Consider the following 26532-nt stretch of genomic DNA (forward strand, 5'->3'; position numbering starts at 1 on the left):
AGTTAGACTTTTGTATCCGTGCAAGGACCAAACTTCTTGTCTGAGGGGTGGCCTCAGCCGCAGATGTTATCTTTCTTTTAACCCGCTAACAGCCAAGGACTTCAAGGACCTCAACGAAGATAAGAAGATAGCGATCAAACGAAGTAGAGACAAGGCGAAATCACAAGGCCGCTAACAGCCAAGGACTTCAAGGACCTCAACGAAGATAAGATGACAGCACTCAAACGAAGTAGAGACAAGGCGAAATCACAAGGCCACTAACAGCCAAGGACTTCAAGGACCTCAACGAAGATAAGACGACAGCACGCATACGAAGAAGAGACAAGGCGAAATCACAAGGCCCCAGCACATTCCGTCACGTATTGTGCGTACCGGAGCTGGTTTGCATAATATGTGTGACCACTCCTTTTAGAGCCGGCCTCAGTGATGTTGACTGGGGAACTCCTGAATAAATAGAGGGAAGCAGGAGCTGTACCTTGGAGCGTACAGCGAGACTGTGACTAAGTGTGCAGCTCCATGCGTTCTCCTCATTGAGCCAAATTTAACTCTGTCTCTGCATGATTCCTTGCTTCTTGTCTGTTTATTAGATGTCATCAGCGTTTGAACCTGACATATACGTATGATATTTTGATGAGCCTTTGGCTTAAGCAATGTCAAAAAAAAAAAAAATTATACACGAGATGTACCAGTACCAGGACGCCACTAAATGCTAACAAGACTGCTATCAGCAACTCTCCAGGCAATACTAAGTAAAGATTAACTCTGTTGATGCATTTCATCTTTGACAACATCAGCTCCACATGACATCGGTGAGCCTTATGGAAAGACAACACGGGACATACAATGTTAACAACGTGGAATGTTAACAACACAGCTAATGTCTCTGCAGAGAGTGGTGAGGACTCTTCTTCCTCCTATCCAGGAGATTGCAAAAAGCCACTGCCTGACCAGGGCTCAGAAAATCTACCGAGACTCCTCCCACCCCCAGCAAGGACTGTTTTCACTGCTGGACTCTTAGAAAGAGGCTCCGCAGCCTCCGTACCAGAACCTCCAGGTTCTGTAACAACTTCTTCCCTCAGGCCGTAAGACTCTTGAACACATTCAAATAATCCCCTCAATTACCCCCCCCCCCCCCAAATGGATTAACTGGCTGGAATATAAAGACAATATAACATACATCCATAAACATGGATGCATATGCAAAAGTGCAATATATTTATCTGAAGAGTAATCTAGTTATATCTGCACCTTATTATTCTTTTATCTTACTATGAGCTAATGCAAATATTGTCGTTCTTATCTGTACTGTAAAGGTCAAATTTGAATGACAAAAAAAGGAAGTCTAAGTCTAATGGTTGAAACTGCGACTGTCAGGTTGACGCAGTTATTTCAGAACATTTTATGCCCGTGGTTTTAGCACATGGAAGCCCATTCTAACTTAAAAGAATTACCCAAGATGTGATGAAGTATTTCCACATAGTGGTTGTGTTGAAGTGGCCGGGTGAAGGCGCTCGGAGGGTCCTCTGGGCTACAAACGAAGGACTAAGGAACCGCTATATTATTGCAAATACCTATTCACTATCACACATACTGTAGCAGCCATTCAGAAGTTGTACTTCCAGTTGAGAGCCAACTGAATAGCAGCTCATTTCTACCTAAGGCCCAGCCTGCAGGAACTTACCAATAGGAAAGGCAACAATACATGAATCAGCCAAGATTTCATTACTGTATCATACACCATAGATCAGTGGTTCTTAACCTTGTTGGAGGTAACAAACCCCACCAGTTTCAAATGTGCATTCACCGAACCCTTCTTTAGTGAAAAAAATAAAATAAATAAATAAATAAATAAATAATAATATATATACACAGACACAGGACAGTCTCAGAGAATTAGAATATTGTGATAAAGTACTTTATTTCCCGTAATGCAACTAAAAACATGAAAATGTCATACATTCTGGATTCATTACACATCAACTGAAATATTGCAAGCCTTTTATTATTTTAATATTGCTGATTATGGCATACAGCTTAAGAAAACTCAAAAATCCTGTCTCAAAAAATTAGAATATTTCCTCAGACCAAGTAAAAAACAAAGATTTATAACAGCAAAACAAAATCAAACATTTGAAAATGTCAATTAATGCACTCAGTACTTGGCTGGGAATCCTTTTGCATGGATTACTGCATCAATGCGGCGTGGCATGGAGGCAATCGGCCTGTGGCATTGCTAAGTTGTTACAGCTCAGCTTCAATTGCCGTATTCCCATGGTCAAGGCACTCGTGAACTTTAGACAACGGAAGTTCCCTCAGTCAGCATTGGTTTGGGGAGGCATATCAGCTGCTGGTTTTGGTCCACTGTGTTTCATCAAGTCCAGAGTCAATGTAGCTGTGCACATGCTTCCATCTGTTGTAAAGCTCTATGGAGTTGATGATTTAATTTTCCAGCATGATCTGGCACCTGCTCCACAGTGACAAAACCACCAGTACCTGGTGTACTGACCATGGCATTACTGTCCTCCATTGGCCTGCCAACTCCCCTGACCTGAACCTCATAGAGAATTTGTGGGTTATTGAGAAGAAGAAGCTGAAAGACACCAGGCCCAATAATGCAAATGAGCTAAAGGCCACTATTGAAGCATCCTGGGCATCTATAACAACTCAGCAATGCCACAGGCCGATTACCTCCATGCCACGCCGTATTGATGCAGTAATCCATGCAAAAGGATTCCCAACCAAGTACTGAGTGCATTAATTGACATTTTCAAATGTTTGATTTTATTTTGCTGTAATAAATCTTAGTTTTTTACTTGGTCTGAGGAAATATTCAAATGTTTTTAGATAGGATTTTTGAGTTTTCTTAAGCTGTATGCCATAATCAGCAACATTAAAATAATAAAATGCTTGCAATATTTTATATTGATGTGTAATGAATCCAGAATGTATGGCATTTTCATGTTTTTAGTTGCATTACGGAAAATAAAAGACTTTATCAAAATATTCTAATTCTCTGAGACAGTCTTGCATATATATATATATATATATATATGTATGTATATATATGTATATATATGTATATATATATATATATATATATATATATATATATATATATATATATATATATATATATATATATATATATATATATATGTTTCAAAATCAACACAAAGTTATGTTTTTTTTTACAGGGCACAAAATGAACCGTGCATGAACCTCACCTTGTTCAAAGAACAAAACCAACACAGTGCATGAACTCACCAGAAATTACACACTTGCAAATCAGATGGAAAATTAGAGGGAACGTTGTTTGGTGGTATCCAAAATACGCCGATAGGGAGAAGTTTTTATTTACACGATGAGTCGAGTGTGTCTTGACCTACGCGACTCACCGAACCCTTAGGGTTCGATCAAACCCAGGTTGAGAACCACTGCCATAGATAATTGTCAGGGTCAACACATATATAAGCTCATTACCAAAATTCACGCAAAAAATGACAGTGCAAATACAAAAACCAGAACCAAGTGATATTTTCAGGGCATTTTAACTGATTTCCACTGGACTGTTCAGTTTGTCTTAGAAGACAATTAGCCTCTCATGCAAGTAGGCTTCGTTAGTTCATGCTCATAAACTTAAATCAGACCTGGGCAAATCAAGGCCACATGCGGCCCGTTAAGCTTTTCAATCTGGCCCGCCGGACATTCCCAAATATTTTTTTTTAGATCTTTAAGATGGAAAGTGTAGCTGCCATTATGATGTGCAGTGATGTTTTGTAATGACCGTAAGTCTTCAACTATACTAAGTATTTCAATGGTTGGAATCTGCGCTTTTGCTTGACATTTTAGTGACTAGTGTTGTCCTGATACCAATATTATTTCAATACTTTTCCGTACTTTTCGATACTTTTCTAAATAAAGGGGACCAGAAAAAATTGCATTATTGGCTTTATTTTAACAAAAAAAATTAAGAGTGTGGCAAACCGGTACTTTTCAGCGGCAGTATGGTACCAAATATGATTCAATATTACAGCGGTACTATACTAATACCTGTGTACCGTACAACCCTACTAGTTACTATGGTAATCTACGTCACAGCAGGTCAGACGAGGCACCAAGCAGTGTGGGAGGGGAGCGTTTCCACAGACCGAAATGTGGGTGTCAGGGACAGACGCAGAAGGAGATTTTTACAAGAAAGTTCTAAAGCTTAGTGATATATCATATATATCAGATTGTAGATGTTTTGTTGTGTTTTTAGTGTTTTTAGTGTTTTCCTGCCTTCTCCTTTGTTTGAACCTGTGCTTTTAGTGATTCGTCCTCGGTGAGGGACGGACAATGAGGCACACCTGCTTGCAATTAGCACACCGGTATTTAGGGCTGTCAATGTCAGCTTGACCTCGCCGGTGATTGTCTCCAGTACTCCTGTCGTGCATGCACCTGTTTCACCAGACCTGGTATGTTTCGCTCCTTCGTCCTGAATTCCCTAACATCCTGTGTGTTTATCTCCTAGTCCCCCTGAAGTAAAAAGGATAACTTTTGTTGGACTTTTGCCCTGCTCAGTGTGCCCTGGCCCTTTCTCCTGTCGACTGCTGAGGAACCTTTTTTGTCCAGATTTCATGGTGTGCGTTTCTGCCCCATCGCCCTTAGTTATCCCTTTTTGTCTTATTCAATTCTTTCATTTTTGTCATTTCCACCCTTTCTCCTGTCTCGGCATCCTGGGGTAACCCCCGCTTTACCAAGAACTTAACATGTTTTTTTTTTGTTTTTTTACCCTTCACGTTCATATTTTGCTGTCTTTGTTGCATTTTTGTTGCATTTGGCTTGATTGTAAAATATGTCGATTGAGAGAGGGGGGAGGGGTGACGTTCATATGTTCACAAAATTCAGGGTATTATCGTTCTTAGGAAAAAAATAAATTCCATTCCGTTTTTAAGGCAGTCTGTCATAACATTTTTAGCATTCAATCAGACTTTATTGTGAGGTTTTGTATTGGTTTTTAAAAAAAATAGATATACAGGCCTCCAGACACATTTTTTTTCTCTAATTTTGGCCCCTGAGCCAAAAAAAATGCCCAGGCCTGACTAAGATTGATTATATCGAGTCTTGGACTCAGATTGTTCAGATCTGGTCTAGTCTAGACTAGACAAACTGAACAGTCCAGTTGCGAGTGATCGAGTGTCCCTGAGAATACATCAGAAGGGGTGAATGAGGACATCCATTGACAAACCAAGTGATACCTTTTTTGAGCAGGACTGCTGTAGCATCACAGGTCACATCTTCCAGGTCAGTGCTTCCCGTTAACACATTGACCAAACTCACAGAGTTCTTCTTACGATAGGTGAGGTAACCCTGAACCCTGTTGTTGAACCTGATTTTGAAAGCCAAAAAACAAAAACTGTGATGCGAAAGCCACAACTATTGATGTAACTGTCTGATATTGTCATAGGGGGGCGACGTGGCTTAGATGGCAGCGCGACCGTCCAGACACTTGAGGGTTGCTGGTGTGAATCCAACTTCCGCCATCCTACTCACTGCCATTGTGTCCTTAAGCATCTCACTTCACCCACCTTGCGCCATATCTCCTACATCTCGTAAGAGGCGACTGAAAAGAGTTGGCGGCAAGACGGGCTTTCTGCTTTTAAAAAAACTCCGCCAATCATATAAATAAAAAGATGCAAATCAGGGCGATATGCACCAGCGACGCCACATGGTGGTATATGTTCATTGGATGTAAAGTACAAAACCCAAAACCAGTGGAGTTGACACGTTGTGTAATTCGTAAATAAAAACAGAATACAATGATTTGCAAATCCTTTTCAACTTATATTCAATTGAATAGACTGCTAACACAAGATATTTAATATTCAAACTGAGAAACTTATTTTTTTTTTGCAAATAATCATTAACTTAGAATTTAATGGCAGCGACACATTGCAAAAAAGTTGGCACAGGGCATTTTTAGCACTGTGTTCCATGGCCCTTCCTTTGAACAACACTCAGTAAATGTTTGGGAACTGACGAGGCCAATTTTTGAAGCTTTTCATGTGGAATTATTTCCCATTCTTGCTTGATGTACAGCTTAAGTTGTTCAACAGTCCGGAGTCTCCGTTGTCCTATTTGATGCTTCATAATGCGCCAAACATTTTTAATGTGAGACCGGTCTCGACTACAGGCAGCCCAGTCCAGCACCCGCTCTCTTTTACTATGAAGCCATACTGTTGTAACACGTGGCTTGGCATTGTCTTGCTGGAATAAGCATGGGCGTCCATGATAACGTTGCTTGGATGCCAACATATGTTGCTCCAAAACTTGTACGTACCTTTTAGCATTAATGGTGCCTTCACAGATGTGTAAGTTAACCATACCTTGGGCATTAATTCACCCCCATACCATCACACATACTGGCTTTTGAACTTTGCGTCTATAACAGTCTGAATGGTTCTTTTCCTCTTTGGTCCAGAGGACACGACGGCCACAGTTTCCCCCAAAAATTTGAAATGTGGATTCGTCAGACCACAGAACACTTTTCCACTTTGCATCAGACCATTTTAGATAAGCTTGGGCCCAGCGAAGCTGGTGGCGTTTCTGGGTGTTGTTGATAAATGGTTTTCGCTTTGCATACAATAGTTTTAATTTGCACTTACAGATGTAGCGACAAACTGTAGTTACTGACAGTGGTTTTCTGAAGTGTTCCTGAGCCCATGTGGTGACATTCTTTACACACTGATGTCGCTTTTTGATGCATTAGTGCCTGAGGGATCGAAGGTCACGGGCTTAGACCCTTATGTGCTGTGATTTCTCCAGATTCTCTGAACATTTTGATGATATTACAGACCGTAGATGGTGAGATCCCTAAATTCCTTGCAATAGCTTGTTGTGAAATATTGTTCTTAAACTGTTCTGGCAATTTGCTCACGCAAGTGGTGACCCTCGCTCCATCCTTGTTTGTGAATGACTGAGCATTTCATGGAAGCTGCTTTTATACCCAATCATGACACCCACCTGTTCCCAACTAGCCTGTTCACTAGCGGGATGTTCCAAATAAGGGTTTGGTGAGCATTCCTCAACTTTGTCAGTCTTTTTTCCCACTTGTGCCGGCTTTTTTGAAACATGTTGCAGGCATCAAATTCCAAATGAGCTAATATTTACGAAAAAAACAATAAAGTTTTCCGGTTCAAACATGAACTAACTTGTCTTTACAGTCTATTAAATTAATTTTAGGTTGAAAAGGATTTGCAAACCATTGCATTCTATTTTTATTTACCATTTACACCATATGCCAACTTCACTAGTTTTGGGGTTTGAATTAGAATGATACTCACTTCATGATGAGAATGTAGATCGCATACATCAGAACAAGGACGAGCGATTCCCACCTTGACACACAAACACGTATAAGCCATGTTTGTTCACTCCCTTTCAATTTGATCAAAAAATACACGGTTTCATTTGGCCTCACCAGCACACCTTCTCATCGTAGATAACCTACAGAAAAGGGGAAAAAAAAACCTTCAGTGGGAAACAGCATCTCAGACTCTACTCCACTCGGGGGTATATTTATACATACACATTTACATTCTGTATATATATGGGCTACAATTTTACAATTTATAAATTTCGACCCTCTACAACTTTTTTGGGTAGGTATAAAAAACACTAACCTATTTATTATTAACCCTCTGGAATGGACTTATGCTGTCTTTAAGCTGAAGTAGAGTGGTAATTGTTTATTTTGGCAACAACTAGTGGCCACAATACGTTAATAGAGTTGAAATCATGATGTGGAAAATTGAATGATGCAGACACCTATGCAACTAGATACTTTCTACATATGTAGGTAACTTTTTCTTCAAAAGAGAGTGAATGAGTGACTAAAGGGTTCATTTCATTTATTTGATTGTGCAACAAGTGAACCCTCTCGCAGCAAAAACAAACAGACCACACAAACATGCATGCGCAGACATGGCAATTTAATTTATCCTTTGATTAATAACAATCCATCCATCCATCTTCTTCCGCTTATCCGAGATTGTGTCGCGGGGGCAGCAGCCTAAGCAGGGAAGCCCAGACTTCCCTCTCCTCAGCCACTTCGTCCACTTCTTCCCGGGGGATCCCGAGGCGTTCTCAGGCCAGCCGGGGGAGATAGTCTACCCAACGTGTTCTGGGTCTTCCCCGTGGCCTCTTACTCGTCAAACGTGTCCTAAACACCTCCCGAGGTAGGCGTACGGGTGGCATCCTGACCAGATGCCTGAAACACCTCATCTGGCTCCTCTCAATGTGGAAGAGCAGCGCCTTTACTTTGAGCTCCCTACCGGATGACAGAGCTTCTCACCTTATCTCGAAAGGGAGAGCCCCGGCACCCGGCGGAGTAAACTCATTTTGGCCGCTTGCACCTGTGATCTTGTCCTTTCGGTCATAACCCACAGCTCATGACCATAGGTGACGATGGGAACAAAGATCGACCGGTAAATTAAGAGCTTTGCCTTCCGGATCAGCTCCTTCTTCACCACAACGGTTCAATACAGCATCCTTATTACTGAAGACACCGCACCGATCCACCTGTCGATCTCACGATCCACTCTTCCCTCACTCATGAACAAGACTCCGAGGTACTTGAACTCTTCCACTTGGGGCAAGGTCTCCTCCCCAACCCGGAGATGGCACTCCAACATTTTCCGGGCGAGGAACCATGGACTCGGACTTGAAGGTGCTGATTCTCATCCCAGTCGCTTCACATTCGGCAGCGAACCGATCCAGTGAGAGCTGAAGATCTTGGCCAGATGAAGCCATCAGGACCCCATTATCTGCAAAACGCCCTGACTGCGCCTAGAAATTCTGTCCATAAAAGTTATGAACAGAATCTGTGACAAAGGGCAGCCTTGGCGGAGTCCAACCCTCACTGGAAACGTGTCTGACTTACTGCCTATTAATATTAATAGATTATTTAATATTGGTGAGTAGTAGGCCTGGCAGAGGTCTGCACTCTCCACGTGCTTTTCTAGTTTAGGCATGAGTTCCAACATATGTTAAAATTCGACTGATATGGAAAGGAATCTGTTCGTACAAAAAAGTACCATCAAAATAGCAAAATTAGTGAGCTGGATAATAATGAATTCTACTTTGTCATCCAAATTTTTGTGTAGGGTGCATGTGTGTCTTACCGCAATGAGGGCCATAATAGAAAATATGTAGTAAACAGAATCTCGAAGGAGAGCCCAATGAGAAAGCTTCACAGCCTGTAGGGACACATCAAACAGAGATGCAGACACTTGTACAGTTAAACAGCCTCTGTTTTGCAGTATTGGTAAACTGATACATACTCCAATAGCATACTAATATAAAGAAGAGTCCATTTAGACTGAGGACCCCTTGAAGCAAGAAGACAACTGCAAAGTAACAAAGCAGAGACAATTTTCTTGTGAATTAAAAAAAAAAAAATCTGATTGCCAAGAGGAATCCATTATGATGCCGCTGAGATTGGAAAAGGAAAAGCCACATGTAGGAAAAAGTGCCGCTCCCTCAACTGTAACAGTACTATAAATGTAATTGTGGAGAGGTAGAGCCGGCAGTCCGACAGCGAGGCAGGGCACGTCAGAGCCCGGCCAAAGATGGCGGCGAGGAGGCGTGGCTGGCAGTCCGACAGCGAGGTAGGGCACAACGAAGCCCGGCCAAAGATGGCGGCAAGGAGGCGCGGAATGAGAGCAAGCAGCGAGGCGGGGCGCGCCGTAATCAACCCCGCAAATATTATCAGGTGCGTGGGTTGCCCAGGTGGGCACAATTTAAATCTCTCACACTGTATAAAAGGGCATGCCCGTAAAAGCCGGGGGAAGAGATGGAGACAGAAGGAGCCAGAAACAAGTGGATGCTGAACGAGAGCGAGAGTGAGAGCCACAGGAAAACGAAGACGCACGCAACTGAAAAGGTGGAGCGGCAGAGGAAACAGGACACGGCAAGGCTGGAAAGCAACCCATAGAGACTTTTATTACTGAAAAATAAAAGAAAGTCTAACCTGCGCAACAATGTCCTTGCTTGGTGGTCCTGAGAACCCGCATGACGGTGCGAGACTGTCACTGTAATATGTCCTGGGCATGACGTTAAAGTACATCTGGCAGTGGAGGCTCCTCTAAGGGGTCTTGGGGCACCAGGAGGTTAACCCCATTACTACTGTTACCCCAGGTGGCCCTTGACAAAGACCTAGTACGTGACTGCCCCCCAACCAGGGATACGGTGAAGACCTCAACGGCGGAACAGGCGGAAGACGGTAGATGTAAGAACCACTGCAACGGCTGCAATGGCTAAGAAGGCATCCCCCAGTTATGGGGAAATAACAACCCAAGACCTCAACGGTGGAGCAGGCAGAGGATGACTACAAACCCCGTGGAGCGTCACAACGGCTGGGATGGCGGATGAAGGCTGCCCCAGTCATCTTGGACTCCATGCTACTGGACTCTGACCCGGATCTGTCAAGGATCGAGTGGTGACTATCTGTGCACCAGGCTCCCCACGTTAAACAAAGTCACGCACAGGCATCCTCCATAAAGGGATACCCCCCTACAAGGAGGATCGTCATACTCGCTTCGAGTGACCGCCGATGATGATGACTAAATGTGCAACTTGTAGTCAAAATGATACGTCAAAGAGTACCAAACATTAACATATATACTCATATCAGAAAAGTCATTTGATGGACTGTCGGATTAGGGTAATTCGTTAATATTCTCTCTAAACTCTGTCACACTGCCAGTTTCTCTGCCTCAATATCGCACTAGTATTACGTAATGTACAATCTGGGATTGCATCACTGTTTCTTTAAAGTTATGTGTGTGTGTTTTCCAGAGCATCCATCCATCTATTTTTTGCCGCTGGTCCTTCTCGGGGCAAAGAGCTTAATTGTGTACTCTGCTCATTTTAATCCATGGCTCCAGCGCAAATCAGTTGGCGTGACTGAAATGTTGTTCCACATAGAAAGCATGGAGACGGTTTAACCATAATGTTGAACCACCGATTATAATATCGGTTACAAAAATATGTATCCATCCATCCAATTTCTACCGCTTATTCCCTTCGGGGTCACGGCTAGCGCTGAAGCATATCTATAATAAAGTGGTAATTCTCTTTTCACAAACCTAACTTATTGTAGGATTCGATTTTTGCAGAAGAAATACGACGAAAGAGTGTATAATGTCTCGGTTGTTGTACGGCCAACCATTGCAGGTAACAAACTAGCCCGTTTGCCCGCATAACATTCTGCCAAAGTGACTAAAGAATCCCATGCCATTGGTGACATAGGCTACGTATACAATGTAGGTTATGATGCCCAATTTTTTTTTTTTTAGTTAAATCTAATTTTTTAATGTGGTTGTTCACATCATAAAAAAAACCTGTGTAATGTAAACAGAATGGGTCCATGAATTGTACCCACGTGCACACAAAACATGATGTCATTCGCCCTGCAGTTTGTTTCTGGAAGTAAATATGGCCCAGATTCCTGAAGGTCTCAGTCCTGACGCATGTGTGGCAATTTCAAAGATTTTGTGCAATTCAGGTTAACATTGTCTTAACGGAATTATTTTACACAGGCGATTTTTAATTTCGGCTTTTCAATATTTGTGCAACCCTTTCTGTGATGTCTGTTCTAAGAAGCGTGTGAGTCAGAAGTCAGGGGAGAGAAGACCACAGCATTCATGCGGCTTCTCATGTGAGTAGTGAGAAATTGTACAAGACCAACTCACGACACTAATGTCGCCAGAGAACCATTGAGCCGGCAGACCAAGGTACAAACCAAGATCAAGCCAGAGAACTTCCTCTTCCAACCCAGTCTGACACCCCCACCGTCAAAAACCTAGGCTTGTCGGTGCTCCAACTCAACCTCAAGGTCCTTACCGTCACCAAACTCGAAGTCATCAGAAATCTTGCTGACTCCAACAAAGTTGCAGTGGTCCTTCTACAAGAACACACTGGGTTTCTTCTTGCTGAATCCATCCACAACAAGAAACACCGAATGACAATTTTTGTCTGGGAGGGATTGAACCGGACGGACACTTGCCATTTTGTACTTGGCTGCAATATTGAATGGCTGGTTACAAAAATCCAAGAAACCTCTGTTGTGAATGTATGCAAGTCCCCACCAAAAGTGCTGACTACATCATCACGTCCATCTATGACTGCCCCTGCCATCTATGCAGGCGACTTAAATTCCAACCCACAGACTGGGGTTGCAAACATACATCACAGGATGGCAAAGCACTATGTGAGTGGGCTTCTATTACTGAGGCACTGCTTCTCTTTGAGCCAAAAGAATCCCCAAGCTTCTCTTCTACACGCTGGAACTCCAACCCAGACCTGGCCTTCGCCTTATGCCCCAGTAACGACCTGAAACCAGAGAGACTGTTCTTGGACAGGTTACTTTGTTCACACCACCAGCCGTTTATCATCAAAATACCATAACTGGTGCAGTCGTTAGCTGGCAAACCGATCAGGAGATGGTAATTCAGGAAGGCAAACTGGCAGTCGTTTATGTCTCTTAGACCCGGAAGTGGAGGATGTGGGAGCTCCATACACACCCGACTGCGGAGTCCTTCTAAGGGAAGCATAGCACAAGATCTCAAGTGGCTTTAATAAGAACAAAATCCTGGGCTTGAATGAAGAGTGCAGCTGCCTGCTGCGCTAACATCAGCAGTAGATATCCAAGGAAGAAATGAATGCAACAACACTAATGTAGAAGCTGGATAGAAGTACTGGAATCCATTGATTTCACCCACTCTAGTCGGAAAGCGTGGCAGACCATCAACCTGCTCTCAGGGAGAAAATCAAACCCCCGCAGGTGTCCAGTAACTGCAGATGCCTTTGCTTCCCAGAACCTGAATGACGGCCATTTCTCTAACACTGACAAAAACTTATCACGACTGATATTGTGAGGTATCATCCCACACCTGAGCAGCCAGCACTGATGCTAACGTTTCAGGAGACTTTGCAGCAGCCGAACGAAGAGCAGCAATTAAGAAACTAGAACCGGGAAAGTCACCAGGTAGAGACAAAATCCACCCAGAGTTTATCATACACCATGGTGAAAGAAAATCTCACTGGCTATACTTATTCTTTTCATTATGTTTACGGGGGTCTAAGCTCCAAAATATTGGGTGCAGTGCTTCCATCATAGCTTTGTCAAAGTCCAACAAATGCGCTGAAGACCCAAAGTCCTATGGGCCCATCTCCCTGCTTTGTGTCTCATATAAGATCCTGGTGAGCCCAATCCATTGCCACATTGAGCCGGTGGTGGACCCACAACTTCCACCGGAACAAGCAGGCACAGTGGACCAAGTAAAGCTACTCACCAAGGACATCGAGGACAGCTTCCAGGATGACAACAAAGCTGGAGTAGTTTTTCTGGACCTGACAGCCACTTGTGATACCGTGTGGCACAGAAGACTAAATCTGAAATTGTGGAGAACAATCCCAGATTGGCACATGGTGAGATCATAATATTTTATTAGAGCATATCAAAACACAAATTGGTATGTCAGACTTAGCCCTGTCTTGGTTTAACTCTTATCTTACTGACAGGATGCAGTGCGTCTCCCATAACAATGTGACCTCGGACTATGCTAAGGTAACGTGTGGAGTTTCCCAAGGTTCGGTCCTTGGCCCTGCACTCTTTAGCATCTACATTCTGCCGCTAGGTGACATCATACGCAAATACGGTGTTAGCTTTCACTGTTATGCTGATGACACCCAACTCTACATGCCCCTAAAGCTGACCAACATGCCGGACTGTAGTCAGCTGGAGGCATGTCTTAATGAAATCAAACAATGGATGTCCGCTAACTTTTTGCAACTCAACGCCAAGAAAATGGAAATGCTGATTATCCGTCCTGCTAGACACCGACCTCTATGTAATAATACAACTTTAACATTTGACCACCAACCAATCAATTAAACAAGGCGACTCGATAAAGAATCTGGGTTTTATCTTCGACCCAACTCTATTCTTTGAGTCACACATTAAGAGCGTTACTAAAACGGCCTTCTTTCATCTCCGTAATATCGCTAAATTTTGCTCCATTTTGTCCGCTAGCGATGCTGAGATAATTATCCATGCATTTGTTACGTCTCGTCTCAATTACTGTTACGTATTATTTTCGTATCATTTACGTATTATTATGTCTAGCATTAAAATATTACAGTTGGTACAAAATGCGGCTGCTAAACTTTTGACAAGAACAAGAAAGTTTGATCATATTACGCCTATACTGGCTCACCTGCACTGGCTTCCTGTGCACTTAAGATGTGACTTTAAGGTTATATTACTTACGTATAAAATACTACACGGTCGCGCTCCAGCCTATCTTGCCGATTGTATTGTACCATATGTCCCGGCAAGAAATCTACGTTCAAAGGACTCTGGCTTATTAGTGATTCCCAGAGCCCAAAAAAAAGTCTGCGGGCTATAGAACGTTTTCCATTCGGGTTCCAGTACTCTGGAATGCCCTCCCGGTAACAGTTCGAGATGCTACCTCAGTAGAAGCATTTAGGTCTCATCTTAAAACTCATTTGTATACTCTAGCCTTTAAATAGACCCCCTTTTTAGACCAGTTGATCTGCCGTTTCTTTTCTTTTTGTCCTCTGCCCCCCTCTCCCTTGTGGAGGGGGGAGTGGGGGGGACACAGGTCTGGTGGCCATGGATGAAGTACTGGCTGTCCAGAGTCGGGACCCAGGATGGACCACTGGTCCAGAGTCGGGACCCAGGATGGACCACTCGCCTGTGTATCTGTTGGGACATCTCTGTGCTGCTGATCCGCCTCCGCTTGGGATGGTTTCCTGCTGGCTCCACTATGGACAGGACTCTCGCTACTAAAATGGATCCACTTTGGACTGGACTCTCACCGTTATGTTGGATCCACTATGGATTGGACCTTCACAATATCATGTTAGACCCGCCCGACATCCATTACTTTCGGTCCCCTGGGGGTGGCGGGGGGGTATTGGGTTGCCCCATACTTGCCAACCCTCCCGTATTTTCCGGGAGACTCCCGAAATTCAGTGCCTCTCCCGAAAACCTCCCGGGACAAATTTTCTCCCGAAAATCTCCTGAAATTCAGGCGGAGCTGGAGGCCACGCCCCCTCCAGCTCCATGCGGACCTGACTCAGCAATGTTGTGACCCTCTTAAACAGGACAATACTGCCATCTACTGTACATAGATAGAATAGAATGTACTTTATTGATCCCTGGGGGAAATTCAGCACCACAGTTCGCTCACAATAAACAATGATAATAATAAATAATATAATACATATATATTATATATAATATATATTATATGAATAATATAAATATATTCTACATATATTCTACATTTAAGTGCAGTCAAGGAACATATGCATTAGGGAGTCTGTTCTGAAGCCCACAGTAAAGAGACGTAACTTCATCAAGTCGCCTGGTTATTGACTCCAACCAAATATATTACACCGTCGACGAGCAAAATTAAGAAATACGCTTGCAAGTTCCAAAACGAATGGAAACAAGGATTTCAGTTTATCCAGGAGAGTTCGAAGGGGAAGGGGTATGTTGCCTGTAAATTTTGTAGAACAGACTTCTACATTGAACGCGGTGGCCGAACGGATATACTCAGTCATGAACGTCAGCGAAGCACAAAGCGTCCGCAGCGCAGCATTGTTCACAACCAAGTATTATGGGCCACCTCGCAAAATGGAGACCCGATGGTGTAACTTATGCTGAGGCAAAGATGGCTATGCTGATAGCTGGAAGCATTTGTTTGTTCTCATTTGCGGATGTCTACAACAAATCCGTGAAGGATGTTCCCGGATTCGGAGATTGCTCGCCAGTACACAAATGGCAGAACAAAGGTTACTCAAATAGTGAAAAGTAAGTGTTGTTTTTTTTTTATTAACCAGCAAGCACAGTACAGTTAGTAGAACAACTGTGTTTTTATTACTATTTGATAGGTGCCGTCGGAAATTCAACTATTTCTTTTATTTATATATATAATAAAATAAATATATATAGCTAGAATTCACTGAAAGTCAAGTATTTCATACATATATATATATATATTTATACATATATGAAATATATATGAAATACTTGTGTTGGTGAATTATACTCCTCCCCTCTTAACCCCCCCCCACCCCCCCACCCCGACCACGCCTCCGCCCCACCCCCGACCACCCCCCCCACACCCACCCTTCCACCTCCGAAAATCGGAGGTCTCAAGGTTGGCAAGTATGGGTTGGCCACATATGCCCAAGGGTTCTCATAGTCATCATTGTCACTGTCATCGACGTCCCACTGGGTGTGAGTTTTTTCTTGCCCTTATGTGGGCTCTGTATCGAGGATGTTGTTGTGGTTTGTGCAGCCCTTTGAGACACTTGTGATTTAGGGCTATATAAATAAACATTGATTGATTGATTTATTTATTATGGCGACGCCAAGTAACCGTGGCTCATCCTACAAACCTACGATGGCCCAACGAGCAGGCTCAGAAGGCTGAAGAATGGTGTCCCGCAAGGCTCTGTTCTCTCACCAATGCTGTTTAACATCTATATATTCATGACTAACACAACTTTCAACAATTATGGCTAAGCTGACAATTTAGCCTTTATGCTCCGCTGCCCAACATGGAAGGCGATGGAAGGTGGCCTCAATCGAGATATGAGCATTCTGGCTGACTACTTCCAGAAGTCGCACCTACAACTCAACCTGGATGAAGTGAAGCCCAAGCCAACAGCAAGGGTCTCACTTATCCGCCACATGGCTGGTTCAACTACGGGAGCTTCCCGCCAGACCTTACGCATATCAACGCAAGTCTTGGTCCTAATTGTAGCTGAATACTGCGCACCCATCTAGAGCAGAAGTCCACGGGCAAACACAGGTGATACTGTCATCAACAGGGATCTACGGGTAATACCTGGTTGCGTGAAACCAACCCATGTTTCCTCCCTGCCAATCCTGGCAGGAATCGCTACAGCCAGTCTCCGACGGGATGCATCTACCTTCTCCCTGGCAAGGAAAGCCAGAAAGTATGACTGCTTCATTCTTCACAAAGCCACAACAACACCGGCTCCATCATGCCATCCTTACTGCAAGGCAGCACAAAATATGCAACAGTTGATCCCTGAGGACCTGTCCAGAGATACCTGAATGGCACCATCCTGGAAGCAGTCGTGGGAGACGGTTGGGCCGTCTTGCATCCAACAATACATTCAGGACCCAGGAGGCAAGGTAAAAGGAGAAGACTTGCCACGCCAACAAAAACCTGCTGAACCACCTGTGCACTGGATTTGGACGTTTGAAGTAATTTATGAAGAAGTGGGGCCTTTTAGACAGTACAGCATGCGAGTGTGGCAAGCTTGAGCAGACTGCCGATCACATTATCACTGGCTTCCCCCTACACAGCCCGCCCTCAGAAGTCGGCCTTTTCTACTTAGATCCAGAGATGAGGGCGAGGCTACATGACACAGAGTTGGCCATCTGAGGGTATACGAAAGAGGGAGAGGAGTCAGGAGTTGTTTGACATTAATTGGAGTTTCAAAACATAGTTTCGCCACTGACTGTTCCCTGCTCCTTTGTCAGCTAATGCCTTCCACACCTGTCTATGTTGACAAAGATTTCTGATGTTTGTCACCTTTTAATGACATATACAGTAGGTCAGATGGTGTCCAAACTGCAGTCGCATCAAATACACTTCGGATATACAAACCCCGTTTCCATATGAGTCGGAAAATTGTGTTAGATGTAAATATAAACGGAATACAATGATTTGCAAATCATTTTCAACCCATATTCAGTTGAATATGCTACAAAGACAACATATTTGATGTTCAAACTGATAAACTTTTTTTTTTTTTTGCAAAAAATCATTAACTTTAGAATTGGATGGTCATAACATCATCAAAAGGTTCAGAGAATCTGGAGAAATCACTCCACGTAAGCGGCATGGCCGGAAACCAACATTGAATGACTGTGACCTTTGATCCCTCAGACGGCACTGTATCAAAAACCGACATCAATCTCTAAAGGATATCACCACATGGGCTCAGGAACACTTCAGCAAACCACTGTCACTAAATACAGTTTGTAAGTGTAAGTTAAAGCTCTACTATGCAAAGCCAAAGCCATTTATCAACAACATCCAGAAACGTCGCCGGGTTCTCTGGGCCCGAGATCATCTACGATGGACTGATGCAAAGTGGAAAAGTGTTCTGTGGTCTGACGAGTCCACATTTCAAATTGTTTTTGGAAATATTCGACATCGTGTCATCCGGACCAAAGGGGAAGCGAACCATCCAGACTGTTATCGACGCAAAGTTCAAAAGCCAGCATCTGTGAGGGTATGGGGGTGCATTCGTGCCCAAAGCATGGGTAATTTACACATCTGTAAAGGCACCATTTATGCTGAAAGGTACATACAGGTTTTGGAACAACATATGCTGCCATTTATGTGCCGTCTTTTTCATGGACGCCCCTGCTTATTTCAGCAAGACAATGCCAAGCTGCATCCAGCACATGTTACAACAGCGTGGCTTAGTAAAAAAAGACTGCGGGTACTTTCCTGGCCCGCTTGCAGTCCAGACGTGTCTCCCATCGAAAATGTGTGGCGTATTATGAAGCGTAAAATACGACAGTGGAGACCCCGGACTGTTGAAAGACTGAAGCTCTACATAAAACTAGAATGGGAAAGAATTCCACTTTCAAAGCCTCAAAACAATTAGTGTCCTCAGTTCCCAAATGTTTATTGAGTGTTGTTAAAAGAAAAGGTGATCTAACACAGTGGTGAACATGCCCTTTCCCAACTATTTTGGCACGTGTTGCAGCCATGAAATTCTAAGTTAATTCTTATTTGCAAAAAAAAAATAAAGTTTACGAGTTTGAACATTAAAAATCTTGTCTTTGTTCGCCCATTCAAATGAATATGGGTTGAAAAGGATTTGCAAATCATTGTATTCCGTTTATTTTTACATCTAACACAATTTCCTAACTCATATGGAAACGGTGTTTGTATGACCAGATACGAAAACAGGTAGAAATTTGATAAGCTCAGAATTGGAATGTTCACACTAGCATGAAAACATCAGACACGTCACATATGGGCAAACACATCTGAATTGACCTGCATTGTGAACATAGACTCTGTCTCAGTCTTTTTAAAATTTAGTACAACTGCAAAATAAGCCACAATGGGGCTATATAAAGTGTCTACTTTGGGCAATATTATTTTTCATACCTGTCCTGCAAAGAAGCCACACACACCGATGATGCAGAGTATGTTAAAGACTGCTGAGCCCACAATGGTCCCCACACCAACGTCACCTTTGGTGATGAACACGCCTATGTGGAAAGTCAGTCACCCAGCATGTACACACAGACATACCTTTTGGAAGATTTTAAAATAACTCTGCATGCATGACGTGACGTGTTAGCAGATCACCATACCTATGATGGAAGTGAAGAGCTCGGGAGCTGAGCTGCCCGCGGCCATGAAAGTTGCACCTGCCACATCTTCACTAAGATTTAGACGCTGCAAAAGATGTGGTTTCAACTGTTATTGTTAAAGTAGAGACATACATTAGCTAAGCAGCCTGACAGATATTCAGGTACTGTAGTATCTGTTGCAATGTGATGGCACATGTTTTTAAAGCAGTGTGTCAGCACACATCCACTTTTAGGCCCCTGTCTTTGTGTCCTGACGAGCGCACCGCGGGCGTGCTTCCACGCGCCTGCAGATAATCTGCAATCAGCGCATCTGCATGTGATGAGCGAGCTGCCTTCATAAGCCGGCACAGCCTGCCATCCCGGGGCGGAATATAACCTTCTGGTCACGTACAGTAGGCCACGTCCTGCTTGATGCAATCCTGCTCTCTCTGTGTTTGCCCCAGTGTGTGTTTTCTTGTGTTGTTCCTGCAGTACCGTCCGTCACCTGGAAAGTGAGCTGTGCGTCTCACTTTTTCCTGGATCTCCCTCTGGACTCTGATTGCCTCCCTCGATCCTTGACTTCACCCGCTTTGGACTCGGACCTGTAGACTTCTCTCTCCCCTGGACTTCCTCGTCTCTCATTCAACATTAATTGTAACACTCAACAGCTAATTTACACACATCGTCTTACACCATACACACTCTTGGATTTTGTCACACTTCATTTCCTTAGTTAGTATATTTAGTATTGTTTGGTTGTTATGTGCAGCAAGGTGAAAGAGGGGTTAGTGCGTCTGCCTCACAATACGAAGGTCCTGAGTAGTCCTGGGTTCAATCCCAGGCTCGGATCTTTCTGTGTGGACTTTGCCTGTCCTCCTTGTGACTGTGTGGGTTCCCGGCTGCTTCCCACTTCCAAAGACATGCACCTGGGGATAGGTTGATGGACAACACTAAATTGGCCCTGGTGTGTGAATGTGAGTGTGAATGTTGTCTGTCTATCTGTGTTGGCCCGGCGATGAGGTGGCGACTTATCCAGGGTGTACCCCGCCTTCCGCCCAATTGTAGCTGAGATAGGCACCAGCACCCCCCGCGAACCCAAAGGGAATAAGCGGTAGAAAATGGATGGATGGATGATTATTATATATATATTACAATATATATAATAAAATACTTATAGCTATATATCCCCTGGTGTCTGTGTCGTCATCTCCCCTTAGTCAAACATAACACCAATAGTTGCAAAGTGGTAAAACATACTGAACTCAATGGGGCAATTCTTAGAGGAATTGCATGTGAATGCTCCAATGCTGAAGAAGAACTGGAATTTTTTTTAGAATTTAGAATTGTTAAAGGACAGCATACAATTACCAAACATGCTGAATATATTGAAGTTGGAACAGTTTGAATCAGATGAAAAATGCCCACTTCATTCAATGAAATTTTTCTCCAAAATTGGGGGATTTCGGGAAACGTGGGAATTTTGGGGAAAATGGTAAAAAAGAAAAACTTTAATGAGTTGAAATGGTTGTTGTTGACATTTTTAAAATTGGTCGAGAAATGTTGAAGTAGTAACATGTTGAATTGAGAAATGGTATTACAGAATTTCGGAAAAAAGGGGAATTTTTAGAGTTAAAAAAACAACTTTGTGTTTTGTCCTGATTAAAAAGAATGTTTTGACAATGGAACGGTTGAAATGCGTTGAAAAATGTGGAAGGAGTAGTCGCCAGAAAAAAGGGCTGAAGTAGAGCTTTGTAAAAGCAGGAATTCTGGAAAATCCTGAAATGTTTTTGAACTTGGAAAAATGATAGTTAAAATTTCCAGAATGGTGGAATGTGTTGAAGGTGGAATTATTTGAATAGGTTGAAAAATGTGGTCATGGTGGAAGTTTGAAAAATGGCCAATTCATTTTGAATGGGAAAAATGTCCCGGAAACTCTGGACTTCTGCAAAATCTGGGAATTTTAGGAATTTTTCAAGGGAAAGCCCGCAATTCCCAAATAGACTGAACAGTTTGAATCAGGTGAAAAATGTGGAAGGTAGAGTGTGCCAAAATCTGGAGAAAAAGAAGAATAAGTTGTATGAATTTTGGTGTAGACAACCATACGTGTGAATGCTTTGGAGCATTCACACAATAAGTGGACATTATGGTTAGAGCCAGACTAACCGGCGCCATCTCTCTCTAAGATGTGAGAAGAGAGATCCCAAAGGGGCCATATGGAGTAATTCAGGATCTCAGGGGTATCAGATGAAAATAAAACTTCTTGGCCCTATCTCAGGCCGACACAAATGGCAGAAGTATGTGGCTTGTGTTTTGGGGACTCTAACTTTATGACACATGTGGAACTTGTTACCAGCCCAAAGACCAATGGTCACGAACCAGACATGTGAGAGCCAATTTTGGGATAAAGGAGTTGAAGTGGTTAAGCACCAGGGGACTATAAGGAACGGTTTTTGGCGCACACACAGGAGAGATATCATTCGGCTAAAATCTCCCCAGGTACTGCAGGACCTGTTGTGATGTCTGCTTGTTCTAGAAAGTAGCCTTTGTTCAACGATCATCATTGGCGTCTTCCTTCATCCTTCACACAACCGCGCCACCCATAAGTCTAGGAAAAGACGCAACTAATTTGCCGTTCACCAGTGAGCAACTGCGTTGCTCCGAAGTCCACAGCTGTGCAGCTCTTGCCCAGACAATCTCTCTCTGTCAGCTGGCAAACTAAAAAGGTGAGTTTTTCCTCACACAAGAGAGACAGACTAGGTTTCTTGAACTTGCTGTACAGATGTTTTCGGGCAGGCTATAAATAGAAGTGTGATTTAATTGTACTTAACCTCAAATGATGCTGACTCAACAAGTGCATGACTGTAATATTGTGCAAGTAATATCTTGTAAGTAGCTTACTTTTGTAGGATTACCTATCAAACAACATTGTTTCATAATCTAACGTTACCACACTATGTATCAGTGATATTTTTTATTGAACTGTGCAGAATACATGCACTCTAAGTACTGTATATAATCTTGCAAAGCCCTGTATCAGGTATTTCTATTGTCTTTGCAGTGATAAACATGACAATTTGTTGATTTGTTGATTTTATATCAGGCTACATATTTTATTAGTTAGAATTTTATGTATGTATATATATATATATATATATATATATATATATATATATATATATATATATATATATATATATATATATATATATATATATATATATATACGTATTAGGGTTGTGGGAAAAAATCGATTCGAATACAAATCCAATCGTTTACGTTGTGCGATTCAGAATCAACATCTAAAAGCAAAAACCGATTTTTTTTTAATCAATCCAACAAACCACTACACAGCAATACCATAACAATGCAATCCAATTCCAAAACCAAACCTGACCCAGCAACACTCAGAATTGCAATAAACAGAGCAATTGAGAGGAGACACAAACACGACACAGAACAAACCAAAAATAATGAAACAAAAATGAATAATATCAACAACAGTATCAATATTAGTTATAATTTCAGCATAGCAGTGATTACAAATCCCTCATTGACATTATCATTAGACATTTATAAAAATTTTAAAAAATGTCAAAGTGGCTTACACTTGCATCGCATCTCAATAGCTTGAAAACACACTTTGTCCAATATTTTCACAAAGATAAAATAAGTCATATTTTTGGTTCGTTTAATAGTTAAAACAAATTTACCTTATTGCAATCAGTTGATAAAACATTGTCCTTTACAATTATAACAGCTTTTTTTTTAACATCTACTACTCTGCTAGCATGTCAGCAGACTGGGGTAGATCCTGCTGAAATCCTATGTATTGAATGAATACAGAATCGTTTTGAATCGGAAAAATATCGTTTTTGAATCGAGAATCGAATCGAATAAAAAAAAATCGATATATTAGTGAATCATGACCCCAAGAATCGATATTGAATCGAATCGTGGGACACCCAAAGATTCACAGCCCTAATATATATATATATACATATATATATATATATATATATATATATATATATATATATATATATATATATGTATATATATATATATATATATATATATATAAATATATATATTATTAGAATATCATGAAAAAGTTGATTTATTTCAGTAATTATATTCAGTATGTGAAACTCACATATTAGATAAATTCATTACACACAGTGATATATTTGAAATGTTTATTGCTTTAAATTTTGACGATTAGTACTGACAATTACTGAAAATCCCAAATACAGTATCTCAGAAAATTAGAATATTAGTTACGACTAGTACCAAAAAATATTTTTTAGAAATGTGGGCCAACTGAAAAGTATGAACATGGAAAGTTTCAGCATGTAAGGCAATCAATACTTAGTTGCAGCTCCTTTTGCCTGAATTGCTGCAGCAATACGGCGTGGCATGGAGGCCACCAGTCTGTTGCTCTCCTCAGGTGTTATGAGAACCCAGGTTGCTTTAATAGTGGCCTTCAGCTCTTCAGCATTGTTGGGTCTGGCATATCGCATCTTCCGCTTCCCAATACCCCATAGGTTTTTTATGGGGTTAAGGTCAGGTGAGTTTGCAGGCCAATCAAGAACAGGGATACCATGGTCCTTAAACCAGGTACTGGTAGATTTGGCAATGTGTGCAGGTGCCAAGTCGTGTTGGAAAATGAAATCTTCACCTCCATAAAATTAGTCCGCGGCAGGCAGCATAAAGTGTTATAAAACTTCCTGGTGGACTGCTGCATTGACCCTAGACCTCAGGAAACACAGTGGACCGACACCAGCAGATGACATGGCACCCAGACCATTACCGATTGTGGAAATTTGACACTGGACTTCAGGCAACGTGGATTCTGTGCCTCTCCTGTCTTCCTCCAGACTCTGGGACCTTGATTTCCAAAGGAGATACAAAATTTACTTTCAACTGAAAACATAACTTTGGACCACTCAGCAGCAGTCCAGTCCTTTTTGTCTTGAGCCCAGGTGAGAAACTTTTGACGTTGTCTTTTATTCAAGAGTGGCTTTACACAAGGAATGCGACAGCTGAAGCCCATATCTTGCATACGTCGGTGCGTGGTGGTTCTTGAAGCACTGACTCCAGCTGCAGTCCACTTATTGTGGATCTCCCCCACATTTTTGAATCGGTTTTGTTTGACAAACCTCTCCAGGGCGCGGTTATCCCTCTTGCTTGTACACTTTTTTCTACCACATCTTTGTCTTCCCTTCGCCTCTCTATTAATGTGCTTGGACACAGAGCTCTGGGAACATCCAACCTCTTTGGCAATGACCTTTTGTGTCTTGCCCTCCTTCTTTAAAGTATCAATGGTCATCTTTTGGACAGTTGTCAAGTCAGCAGTCTTCCCCATGATTGTGTGTCATACAGAATCAAAACGAGAGACCATTTAAAGGCTTTTCCAGGTGTTTTGAGTTAGTTAGCTAATTAGAGTGTGGCACCAGGTGTCTTCAATATTTGACCTTTTCACCATATTCAAATTTTCTGAGATGTTGAATTTAGGGTTCTCATTGGTTGTCAGCTATAATCATCTCCTTTTTGGAAAAAACACTTGAAATGTATCAGTCTATTTGAAATGAATGTATACATTCTACAAGTTTGACTTTCTAAATGGAATTAATGAAATAAATCAACATTTTCATGATATTCTAATAATATAACCAGCACCTGTGTGTATATATATATATATATATATTCCGCTGTGAACACTGTATATATATAGTTTTTTCCTGACCTAACATATATATATCTATATATCAGTGGTTCTTAACCTGAGTTCGATCGAACCCTAGGGGTTCAGTGAGTCGCCCTCAGGGGTTGGGCGGAGGTCAAAACACACCCGACACATCGTGTAAATACAAACTTTTCCCTATCAGCTGACTGATTTGCAGTTGTGTAATTTGTTATGAGTTTATGCACTGTGTTGGTTTTGTTGTTTGAACAAGGTGATGTTCATGCACGGTTATTTTTGTGCACCAGTAAAATAAAAACATGGTAACACTTTAGTATGGGGAACATATTCACCATTAATTAATGGCTTATTAACATGCAAATTAGTAACATATTGGCTCTTAACTCGTCATTATTAAGTACGCGGCATGGCCATATAATAACCCAACCCTCTAACCCTGACCCTAACCAAATAACTCTAAATTAAGTCTTTATTACTTAGAATATGTTCCCCTGGTGTCCAAAAAACTCAAAATTAAGTCTTTGTTACTTAGAATATGTTCCCCATACTAAAGTATTACCAAAAACATATTACTTTGTCTTGAATTTGAAAAAATATATATTTTATTTTTCACTACAGAAGGGTTCGATGAATGCGGATATGAAACTGGTGGGATTCGGTACCGCCAACAAGGTTAAGAACCACTGCTATACATGTTAGGTCAGAAAAAAACACAGAGGCTATTTCATCCCTGTTTCGCAGGTTTTCCTGCTCTTCAGGGGATTTTCCCGGAAGAAATAGTATATTCCGCTGTACCCCGGTATTGCACTGTATAACGGATAAACCACAGTGACCTTGACTATATATATATATATATATATATATATATATATATGTGTGTGTGTGTGTACATATATATATATATATATATATATATACATACATACATATACATATATACATACATTAATATACATATACATATGTATACATGTATTTATATACATACATATACATATATGTATACACACACATATATACATACAGTATATATCAGTGGTTCTTAACCTGGGTTCGATCGAACCCTTGGGGTTCGGTAAGTCGGCCTCAGGGGTTCAGCGGAGGTCAAACCACACCCAACTCATCGTGTAAATACAAACTTCTCTCTATCGGCGTATTATACGGCAACAGCTGACTGATTTGCAGGTGTGTAATTGGTTTTTGGTTTTCTTGTTTGAAGAAGGTGATGTTCATGCACGGTTCATTTTGTGCACCAGTAAAAAAAACTTCATGGGGAACATATTCACAATTAATTAGTTGCTTATTAACTTGCAAATTAGTAACATATAGGCTCTTAACTAGTCATTATTAAGTCATTATTAATGAATTATTCGGCATGGCCTTATTATAACCCTAACCC

General features: G+C 41.8%; 1 protein-coding gene across 2 annotated transcripts in view; it reads right to left on the reverse strand.

The window, feature by feature from the left end:
• The window catches only part of LOC133557281 (sodium/potassium/calcium exchanger 3-like), a 98391-nt gene that overhangs the window by 17785 nt on the left and 54074 nt on the right, over nucleotides 1-26532 (reverse strand). Inside the window, exons 5-10 of one of the 2 annotated variants that reach the window (XM_061907638.1) lie at nucleotides 19451-19535; nucleotides 19242-19345; nucleotides 9162-9236; nucleotides 7460-7485; nucleotides 7323-7376; nucleotides 5238-5368 (exon numbers count right to left, since the gene is read on the reverse strand). In XM_061907638.1, the coding sequence (XP_061763622.1) occupies nucleotides 5238-5368; nucleotides 7323-7376; nucleotides 7460-7485; nucleotides 9162-9236; nucleotides 19242-19345; nucleotides 19451-19535 (475 nt within the window). The remainder of the gene's footprint in view (nucleotides 1-5237; nucleotides 5369-7322; nucleotides 7377-7459; nucleotides 7486-9161; nucleotides 9237-19241; nucleotides 19346-19450; nucleotides 19536-26532) is intronic. The other variant, XM_061907647.1, reaches the window with a different exon arrangement.

This window comes from Nerophis ophidion, linkage group LG01 (assembly GCF_033978795.1).
Source record: "Nerophis ophidion isolate RoL-2023_Sa linkage group LG01, RoL_Noph_v1.0, whole genome shotgun sequence".
Lineage (NCBI taxonomy): Eukaryota > Metazoa > Chordata > Actinopteri > Syngnathiformes > Syngnathidae > Nerophis > Nerophis ophidion.